At 40.0% G+C, this 11,392-nt stretch overlaps 1 protein-coding gene across 1 annotated transcript in view; it reads right to left on the bottom strand.

Moving 5' to 3' along the window:
- Positions 1-11,255, bottom strand: part of Entpd1 (ectonucleoside triphosphate diphosphohydrolase 1) — an 85,372-nt gene extending 74,117 nt beyond the window's left edge. The window contains exon 1 of the mRNA XM_048338591.1: positions 11,150-11,255. Within this exon, the coding sequence (XP_048194548.1) occupies positions 11,150-11,174 (25 nt within the window). The 5' untranslated portion in view covers positions 11,175-11,255. The remainder of the gene's footprint in view (positions 1-11,149) is intronic.
- Between the last annotated feature and the right edge of the window lie 137 nt (positions 11,256-11,392).

Raw genomic sequence — 11,392 nt, forward strand, 5'->3', positions numbered from 1 at the left:
ACCACCACTAGGATAAGACCACTGGACAGTCAAGGGTTCCCACTACACACAGACCCACACCAACCTCCATCCTCTCCCCAGTGTCCTAGAATTTCTGCTCTTTCCTGACCCTCAAGGGTAACTCTTTACTCTTACCTATTAACTTTGTATTTTAGGCAATTTGAACAATGAGCCAGGAATTAACAATAATTAACATCTTGCCAAAGTATCCTGTGATTCACTGTTATCATTTCTTCTCACCCACAACTTCTCTTCACTTCTCAGCCTATCTTCTATTTCAAAGCAGAAGTGAAGTTCCAGAGGGGAAGGCCTGTTCAATATTCATCTAAACCAGGATTTTTTAACCAATGCACTTGAGAGTGTAAAGCCATCTCAGCACTTCCTTCAAATTTTATTGATGCATAAAAAGAAAACATTTGGAATCTTTAGCTCCCATTTCCTGCATAGGGAGCAGGAACTATTTCTCTTTTTCTATTTCTCCTTACTTTAACCCTATTATACTAAAATAAATCCTCACTAAAACTTCACAATGAATAGGGAAGACTTTTTTATTTCTGCTACAACTAGTATAAGTACAGTCACAGTAATGCCTGAGATAATAAATGAAGTATATCAGGTAGCCTAGAGTCCAGAGACTGACTCTTTGCTTTTGTTTGTTTTTGTTGCTAGTCCTGGGGCTTGGACTCAGGGCCTGAGCACTGTCCCTGGCTTCTTTTTTGCTTAAGACTAGCACTCTTGCCACTTGAGCCACAGCACCACTTCCAGCTTTTTCTATATATGTGGTGCTGAGGAATCAAACCCAGGGCTTCATGTATACGAGATGAGCACTCTACCACTAGGCCATATTCCCAGCTGAGACTCACTCTTATAAATCCTAACTACCCAGACATCTTGAGAATCACAATTCAAAGCCAGCCGGGGCAATGAAGTCCATGAGACTCTTATTTCCAATTAAAAATGCCAAAGTAAAAAAAGTGGAACATAAGTGGTAGAGCACTAGCCTCAAGCAGAACAGCTCAGGGACAGTGTTCAGGCCCTGAGTTCAAGACCCAGGACCAGCACAAAAAAGAAGGAACAGAAGGAGGAGGAGGAGGAAGAGACAGAGGTAGAAGCTGGGCACAAGAGGCTGAGATCTGAGGATCTAGGTTGGAAGCCAGTCCAGGCAGACAAATCTGATAATTAATGAATAAAAGGCCAGAAATGGAGGAGAGGCTCAACTGATAAAGCACCAGCCATCAGCAGAAAGGCCAAGTAAGCAAGAGCATGAGGTCCCAAGTTCAAGCCCCATACATACATACATACACACACACACACACACACACACACACACACACACACAAGTTGTGTCGTCCTATCTGTACTACAGTGAACTTGCACGAAGAGCAGAATCAGGGCCAGAATAGCCTTTTGCTAATAGCTAGGATCCTGAAGAGCAATCCATAGGCAACTCCAGTGATTTTGTTGCCATTAACTGGCAATTGCATTTTGATCGTTGCTGGCCTAAGTTGTGTTGTTTTCAAGTATTTATCTCACATTATGTCTCAAAGACTTTCAATATTTGAAGTAGCACTCTGTGGCTAAGAGAATAATTCATTATTTTTCTTACTCTCATCTTTTTACTAGAAGATCTAATTTTCAGCCATCTGACATACCTTGTTTTCCCTTAAATTCTCTGTAGATCTTAATTTCCCTGCAAATCAATAAACTTTCATTTTCTTTCCTTGAAGACCCTGCCCTTGTTATTCTTGTTAGCACCAAGCTCATGGACTAGGAGATATTGGAAGAGATGTGGGTACATGAAACTGAGCAGGAAAGAAGGTCAGCACAAAATGCAAATCACACTGAGTACAACTGGGGTTCAGTCTTGACAAAGACCTCCGGGAGATGGTGTAGAATACAGTTCATAGATGTCCCAACAAAAGGAAGCAGTAGTGTAGGAATTCATCTACCCACTCCTGTACATCACTGGATAAGATGCATTCCTTGAAGATAGCAACTGTCCAGTCCCTCTTACTTACCCTGTGCATGGGCTGAACATGTTTCTACAGCTAGTCCTTAGGAAGAGAATGACAGGTGTCTTTGAAAGACAGACCCACTACCATGCATAAGGCATGGGCCATCATTTTCCTTCAGCCCCTTTAACCTGCTGCTGAACCTGAACCAGGAACCCACAGTGAACTACTTCACTGTGACAGGCCTCTCAGGACAGAGCAGGGTAGAGAAGGGTGGACACTAAACAGAAAATAGCCAGTTCATCTACATTCACACATTTCAAAGTTTCAATATTTAAATTCTCTAAAAGCAGCTTGACTATAAAAATATTATCCTATGCTCTTATGTTAACCTAAAACCAAGGAAATTGGAAAACTCCTTGGAAAAGTTAACCTAGCATTAAAGAAGTTGAAAAAGAAAGAGGGGGAAAAGTTGAAAGAGAAATTCTAAATGAGAGGAGACTTCTGTTCTACTTCTGGTTATGATCATTATTATCTTTAGGTAAGTCCTCAGCAGGAGAAGCTGAGAAAGCAGGCTCCTTTATAAAGCTGCTTTCGCACTCTACTGACACAAACTATTGTGAACTGGGCATAGTAACAAGACCAAGACTGAGGCAGAAGACCTAGCCTATATAATGAGATCATGTCTCCAAAAAATTAAAAAAAAAAAAACAACAGCAAGAAAGCAAACAAAATGAAAGCTTTTGTGAAAATCAAAAGAAAACAAAAATATGGTGATGCAATGTAATTACAAAGGTTGCCCTGGGGTGAGGAATTAATAGATGATCATAGATGAGAACTCTCATTTCTAAACACACTCAGTAATGACACTATTTTGTTTAACTGATATTTATTTATTTACTTATTTTTTTGCTGGTGCTGGGCTTGAAATCAGGGCCTGAGTGTTATCCCTGGGTTTCTTTTTTTTCTTTGTTGACAAAATGAAAACAAACCATAACAGCTCAGCCAGGTACTGGCTCACACCTATAATCCTAACTACTCAGGAGGCTGTGATTTGAGATTCATGGTCCAAAGCCAGACTGAGCAAGAAGTAGACTACTTAAATGAAGCTAATTGCATTCTTGCCTGGCTAGTTCACAGTCTGCTGGTGCAGTGCCCTAGAGTGGATCCATGTTGCCCAGGGCCATCTACCTACCCATGCTCCTTAGCTCGACAAAGCCTGGGCACCTCTGGTAGCCACCACTAGATAGGGCTTGTCCTGGATTCACATGTATGGTCCATTTCAAGAAGAGCAAGACCTAGCCCAGAAATGGCTCCATCCTTCAGCTCTCAAATGCCAACACTAAAGCAGTCTTTTCATATCTGAATACAAAGCCAGTTTTCCTCTAGTGCAAAGTCAGAGCCAATGCTATGGCTGGTACTCTGAGACAGTACAGCAACCTGGGGATGTTGCTAAGGTAACCTGCTAGCTTCCCCAGGTGTGTCTGGACCAAAGGTATATGAGGCTGGACCAATCCCTCTAGATATAGACACCAGCATGGGAACAAAGAAAAAGGATCACAATTGGGCCTCCAGCCATGAGTGCTGGAAGCAGGCCAGCCTCTCATCCTCATGGGCAATGACAGATCCATCATCCATGCACTAAGCACAGAGGCAGGCACTGCCAGGGATGCCTGCCAGCACTTGATGTGCCCTCTGGGCCTCCCATTACAAGAGGACAGATATTTGAGTCAATCTAGATTAGCAAACACTGTCTGAGAGTCTAATGGCTATTGGGCCAGGAGCAGGGGCCAAAGGAAAGAGGAAGTTAATATGCTTCCTACCTTCAGTGTCTCCACTATTGGCTTTTATTCTTTTTTTTTCCATTAACTTTTTTTTTCAAATTTTTATTATCAAACTGATGTACAGAGAGGTTACAGTTTCATAATTAGGCATTGGATACATTTCTTGTACTGTTTGTTACTTGGCTTTTATTCTTAATCTTATTATCATTGCTATCATTGCTGAGTAGTTAGGATCAAAGGCATGAGCCACTGGTGCCCAGCTTTTTTGCTGCTTTTTGATTAAGATAATGACATAAATATTTATTAGCACAGATCTTTCTTACAGTCACATTAGATACAAATAAATAATGTACTTATTTATAATTACTTTCTTACTACTAATTCCCCGCTAAAAACTACATTCTGATTATATGTTAGCTCCTAGTAATCATAATTTCTCTACTTAGTTCCTTTATTTGTCACGTTTTATTCTTTCAGCTATTTCCTCTCTTGTTTTTATATGCTTTAACATTTCTGATGATCCAGTAATTATACTTAAGATTCTTTGTCCTATCCCTTTTCCCTTCTGTTTTGCTTGGCTTTTTTGTTTATAGCTTGGTGCTCTACCATTTGAGCCATGTTTCCAAATCTAGCTTTTGCCCATCAATTGCAGATAAGAGTTTCTCAGATTTGTCTGCCAGGGTTGGTTTAGAATCTCAATTCTCACATTTCAGCCTTCTGAGTAGCTAGGATTATAGGCATGAGCCTATAAAAGGAACTGGCACGCAGCTACTTTTCACTTCCTTGTAATGTAGAAATGTAAGGCAAACGAGCAAGGCGAAAATGGCTCACACCTAGAATCCTTGCCACTTAGGAGGCTGAGATCTGAGGATTGCAATTCAAAGCCAGCCTGGACAGGAAAGTTCATGAGACTCTTATCTCTGATTAATGACCAGAAAATCTCAAAGTGGTAGATCACTAACTTAGAGCAAAAGAGCTCAGGGACAGCACCCAGACCCTGAGTTCAAGTCCCACTCTGACACACACACAGACACAGAAATGTAAGGCAAATGATAGTGGTGCCATTAGATTATAGTAAGAAATAGTGGGTGGAACATTTTATATGCAATAACTAAATCCAGTGAATTTGTAAGCTTATTATTATTATTCCTATATGAAGATTTCAATGTTTCTGCCTTGTTATAATGAGGAATCAGGACTAATCTAGAGAAATTCATGAAGCACTAACACTGCTTAAAGATCTCCCTCAGTATAAAAGCATTTATCTGGTTGCCCTAATACTTTTCAAAAAGGACATTTAAGGGAGGGGAGATTGATTGTGTTAATGTGTATCCCCACTAGGAAAACAAGCAGGTATTATTCTTATCCATCCAGTACAAATCAGAGGAAGGTAGAGACTTAAGAGTTATTAAGGAAGCAAAACTTCACTCTTAAGAGTAAATATAAAGCTGCCATTCTTATGGCTGGCAATAAGAATGCTATTGTTTCAAAGTTTTGCAGTGGGTGGGAACAGGAAGATTTAAAAGTGTAGGGCAGGAAAAGACTTTGCCCTTTTCCTTAAAGCAAGTCCACTAGATTTTGGTTGCTTTTGAGTTATTTCTTTGCTTTACACAAACACTGCAACACCTAGTTATCACAGCATCTTGAGGAAACAGACATTGCCCTCCTAAACTGTGATAAGAAACATAATATGCAGCAGCTCAGGACTGTCCACTCTAGGAAAGAAAGTTCCCAGTAACTTTACAGGAAACTACTTCTTGAAAAATCTAATGGTAAATGCCTGTAATCCCAGCACTGGGGAGGTTATAGGCAGGAAGATCTTGAATTGAAATCCAGCTGAGGCTATGTAAGCAAGACCCCATCTCAAAAAACCAAAAACCAAAGAACCCCAAACAAAACAAAGTACTCCAAGCAAAAAAGCTTAGGAACAGTGGCCAAGCCCAGAGTTCAAGCTTCATTACTGACAGGAAAAAAAAGAAAAGAAAAGTACTTCTATGAAATGATAAGTCATTTCCCATACGGACAGATAATTTTCATGTCACATAGTATGTTCTTCTGAAGATTACCTGTAGGAATATAACAGGAATTTAAAAACTGCCTTTTCTGGAAAGCACTGACTCCTTAGTTCACAAGTTAATTGGAAGTAGTATAAAAATTTTTACATCCCTGCCTCCATTTTATATCTGCTTTGGCCTCAGCAGTCATCTTGACACCACCCTGGAAATCTCAGGAGGATAGCACTAATGAATAAACATCCTGTGATGGAAGTCAAGCTACTCCTCAGGCAACTATGGCTTTCTTATTGTGACCAGGTCCCACCTGGCCAATACTGAGAGAGGAGCAACTGGATCATACCTGTGACTACTTCCTAGTTGTTACCTCATTGAAGATCTCTCAGTCTAGCCCAAATTCTTCCTCTCTTTACAGCTATAACTCAGGTCTACCTCACAAAGATGATCTGAAATGCTTATTCTGCCTCTTCCTTGGCATGGCTTTGCCACATATATAATACATCTTCCTCTGACCTTCATAGTTTCTTTTCTCTTTATTTGGTGCATTAGAGCAAGTGGCCCAACCTAACATGCAGGGTTTGGAGTTAGGCTTGTTACCAAGAACACTAGTTATAGGAACTGCATTTAAAATGTTAGAATATCTGATATGTTTAAAAAGAGGAGACAAACAGAGTAGTTGGTTCATGCCAGTAATCCTAGCAATTTGTAGGTATAGGCAGGAAGATCATAAGTTCAAGGCAGATTGTACTACACATGCAGAGGGGGAGACAAAGAAAGATGAACAGAAGGTAGAGGAAAGAACAAGGAAGAAGAAGGGAAAGGGGAAAAAAGTGAGAATTCAAGTAATATGAAATAAATTCCGGGGCTAGGCATCCTTAGGGGTGTGTGTGTGTGTGTGTGTGTGTGTGTGTGTGTGCGCGCGCGCACATGCATGTGTGTGCATGCACACACGCACAGCCTGGACCTAGGGTTTAAGCTCAGGCCATGGGTGCTATCCCTAAGCTTTGTTTGCTCAGGGCTAGCACTCTACCACTTAAGCCACAGCTCCAGACTGGATTTTTTGTGGTTAGCTAGAAATAAGAGTCTTATGGACTTTCCTGCCTGGGCTGGCTTCAAACCACAATCTTCAGATCTCTATCTCCTGAGTAGCTAGGATTATAGGTATGAGCCATCAGCACCCAGTCAAATTATTACTTTTATTTTCCCAAATGTACTAAAGACTGTTCAATTCGCAATGTATAAAATAATAATAATTTCCATGTAGATTTGGGCAGCAGGCTATGAGGAATAGCCATATAAATAAGCCATTTTATTTCATGTTACTTTTAGGATGCTGCCCTATCAAAATAAAGTAAAAATTCTTGTTATTTGAGCTGGGAAGGTGGCTTAGTGGTACAGCGCTTGCCTAGCATGCATGAAGCCTTGGGTTCGATTCCTCAGTACCACATAAACAAAAAAAGCTGGAAGCAGGTACTGTCTCTCAAGTGGTAGAGTGCTAGCCTTGTGCAAAAAGAAGCCAGTGCTCAGGCCCTGAGTTCAAGCCCTAGGACTGGCAAAAAAACTATTCTTATTTGCCTACTAGTACATTATATTTTGAATCTATACTTTAACTTCACAATTGCTTATGAATAGAGATGACAAAAGTAATCAACAGATGATAGTTCTAGGTTAAAATCCTAAAATGTATACACTTGAGAGAACTACAAATGTTTATATTAATATGAATTATAAATATTTATTTAGACAGTAGAGAGATAAATAGAATTATCAGTCTCCCAAAACAGGTTTTGAGTTCTGCTAACAGACTTGCGGAGTGAAAGGATTCTTTATATAAGAAATATGTAATAATTAAAATAAATATAAACTACCCAAAGGGAATTCCTGCATGACATGTGTAAACAAATTCATACTCTGTCCTCAAAATTATCTTTAGGTTTTAGTACTGTATCTCAAAAGAATTGAGATTCTGTATGTATGTTGTACAGGTTCTCAGCTTTAGGTAAACTCTAACAAGATAGGCAGAAGAAAATATAGGGCACAGTAGGGATAATGGTCATGCCTAATTCAAAGCTCTTTATCTACTGATTCATGGGTGTAACAAAGCTATAGCCTCTAGCATAACTACACACTCCTCATTGCCCATCCTGGTGTAGACTACCAGACTCTAGACAGAGCACCAGCTTCATTCTTTTCACAGTTTCCATCTGTCCATCAGTATAACTTCAGCTCCTATGTCCTTCAGTGGCAGCACACTGTCTAAAAGTAGTATCACCCCACTGTACTCTGTGTCCATCACTCAGTGGTGCCCATTTATACCCTCTCTAGACAAAAGTGGCATCTGGACAAGGATGATCACAGAAGGCTGCATATGCACACTTAGTCTCAAGGCTGCTGCAGAGTTAGCTAAGACAGCATTTGCTTATGCGAAGCAAGATTATGTGGACATGCTGAAATAGCTGAGTCCCAGTCCTTGAAAAGTACAGGCTCAAAGCCCTCCAGAAGCTATGGTGAAGAAAAGCCTGACTTAGTCCATTTATCCTACACTGTATTACAAATATTCCTATTAACATGTAAGTGATCATACAAATAATATCTCATCCAACTGTAACAAGAGAAAAAAAAGGAAAAAAAACTTTTTAAAAATTCTTTTATTCTGGCCTTGGGGCTTGAACTCAGGGCCTAGGAACTGTCCTTCAGCCTTTGTACTCAAGGCTAGTGTTTTATCACTAGAACTACAGTTCCACTTCTGGCTTTTTGCTGACTAATTGGAACTAAAAGTCTCATAGACTTTCTTGCCCAGGCTGCCTTTGAATTGTGATCCTCAGATCTCTGCTTCTTGAGTAGATAGGGTTACAGGTGTGAGCCACCAGCAATCTGGCTTCTCAAAAACATTTATGTATTAAAATTGGATACTTTTTTCGGGGGGTGGTAGTAATGGGATTTGAACCCAAAAGCTTTGTTCCTCAGCTAGTGAAACATGCTTCCAAACCTGACTTTTGCTGGTTATTTTGGAATGGAATCACATATACTTTTCTACTTCTGGCTATAATCTTCTGTCTTAGCCTCTTAAGTAGCTAGGAATACAGGTATGAACCACTGGTTCCCATTTTGGAAACTTATAAACAGTGCTGAGAATCAAACCCAGGGCCTTGCACATGTTGGCAAGCACTCTACCAGCGAGACTGATCCCCAGCTCTTTAAAATACTAAAAAATCAAAAGTAGCTCAGGTAGTTCTGAAATAGTATTTCCTTGTCACTCAACCCTCTCTTACTTTTACTTAATTAATTGATTAATTATCAGACTATTCTGCCAGCATTAATGAATTCAAGAATAACATCACTAAATGGTTACAGTTTAAATTCTAAACTTTGAAATATGAAATTGTCTCTGATCACATGTAGATATTCTATAGAAAGAACTGCAATCCTGAAATAAAAACTATGGTCCTAAAAGTTAAATCTAGAGTTCAACAACAACAACAAAATCTACAATATACTTCCTAAATGTTAAATATAACATCTAATATGTTCTGTGAACTATTCTGGGAAGGGGAATATATTAGTAAACAAAATTAGTAGACAAACCTTCTGTTTTACATAGCTTATATTCTAGTAAATTCATATATTTTGAATTATCTGTTTTCTCCTTTTAAAGTGTAAACAAATTACTATTGGGTAGAAGAAAGTTTTAGTACCAAACACAAATATCCTTATATTTCATAGCAGCAATCTATTACCCAATCACATAAAAATACTTGAGAAATTTATAATACAGAGATACACTAGCCATTAACTTACAAATATTAGAAAATCAAGGTCTTTCCAGAGAATATGAGCAAGTTCAGGTATCTTAAAATATCTGCCTAAGTGATCTGTTTCGAAAAGGAGGCACTGGAGAGATTTTAAATAAGTGTACTAGATTTCAGATAATTCTTAACAAATTTTAACTCATATCCCCAGGGGCTGGGAATATGGCCTAGTGTCAAGAGTGTTTGCCTCATATACATGAAGCCCTGGGCTCGATTCCCCAGCACCACATATATAGAAAATGGCCAGAAATGGCACTGTGGCTCAAGTGGTAGAGTGCTAGCCTTGAACAAAAAGAAGCCAGGCACAGTGTTCAGGCCCGGAGTCCAAGGCCCAGGACTGGTATAAACAAACAAACAAACAAACTCATATCCCCAAACCAAAGAACTGAAATTATAAAGCTGTAAGAACTGTAGAGACAATAAAGCACTAGGAGCCAGGTACCAGTAGCTCACACCTGTGATCCTAGCTACTCAGGAGGCTGAGATCTGAGAATCATGGTTCAAAGCCAGCCTGGGAAGGAAAGTCCATGAGACTCTTATTTCCAATAAACCACCAGAAAACCAGGAGTGGCACTGTGGCTCAAATAGTAGAATACTAGTCTTGAACTGAAGAGCTGAGGGACAGTGCCCAGGCCCATAGTTCAAGCCCCATGACTGACCAAGAAAAACAGAAAAAGAAAACACTAGGCATAGCAAGAACTATATTTTAATCATCTAAGATTCTAAAGTCCAATACCATTGGTACTACCCACCTATGATGAGTTAACTCTGAATTAATTAAAAATTCAGCTCCTCAGTCACAGCAGGCATGTCAATTGTGCAATAACTTTATGTCTACTATATTGAACAGAACAGCTGTGAAGCTTCCTACATAGCAGAAAATTCATTTGGACAGTACTGTTCTGGAAATCAAAAGAGAAGCATATCACTTCTGGAAAAAAAAACACAACAACTTTCTAAACAGTGTTAGAAAAAAATGAGGTTTATAATGACAAAAAAAAAACAGAAAAAGAAAAGTTCTCTCCTCCATCCCAAGGCTATTTTCATGCTTGTACCTTATTTTCTCATATCCTAGAAAAATCTATTGCTCTGCTGTTAATTCTTTCTCCTCCTGTCTCCTCACATTCTCCCCAGGACCTGATTTCCCTATTCCTAACCTCCCTTCTCTCTACTTTTTCTAGCAACAAATATGATATATACGTTGGAGGAAAAAATCTGAATATTAAAATTTAAGGAACAGAATAAGCATTAGCTCTAATTGCTTCCCCCCCCCCATACAATATTTATTTACTTATTATTTTGCCAGTCCTGGGGCTTGGGACTCAGGGCCTGTGCACTGTCCTTGGCTTCTTTTTGCTCAAGGCTAGCACTCTACCACTTGAGCCACAGCGCCACTTCTGGCCTTTTCTATATATGTAGTGCTGAGGACTCGAACCCAGGGCCTCATGTATATAAGGCAAGCATTCACCCACTAGGCTACATCCCCAGCCCCCAAAATACAATATTTAGAAGGAGACATTTTTAAAGCTTTGCCACCTTCTGTGATTTCCCTGCCCAGAGATCCTTATACTTTCAAAGAAAGCATTTCTCACCATAGGAATCCCGGGTGAACGACATGCAATTCAAGTTCCGGCCTCTGGGGCTCCCCTCTGTGGAGGAAGGGCTCCCTCCGTCCAGAAGTGAGGTCCGCGCGGGACTGAGTTCCGCGGTCGATCCGCTGAGCCCCTACTGTCATCTAGTGGCGAGAAGGGACAAGGACTCCTTCGCCCCAGTAGTTGCCAAGCGACGGGGAACGCGCGGCGCGGGGGGCCCAAGGAAGATGGCGCAGGGCGAAG

Source organism: Perognathus longimembris, chromosome 2 (genome assembly GCF_023159225.1).
Source record: "Perognathus longimembris pacificus isolate PPM17 chromosome 2, ASM2315922v1, whole genome shotgun sequence".
NCBI lineage: Eukaryota > Metazoa > Chordata > Mammalia > Rodentia > Heteromyidae > Perognathus > Perognathus longimembris.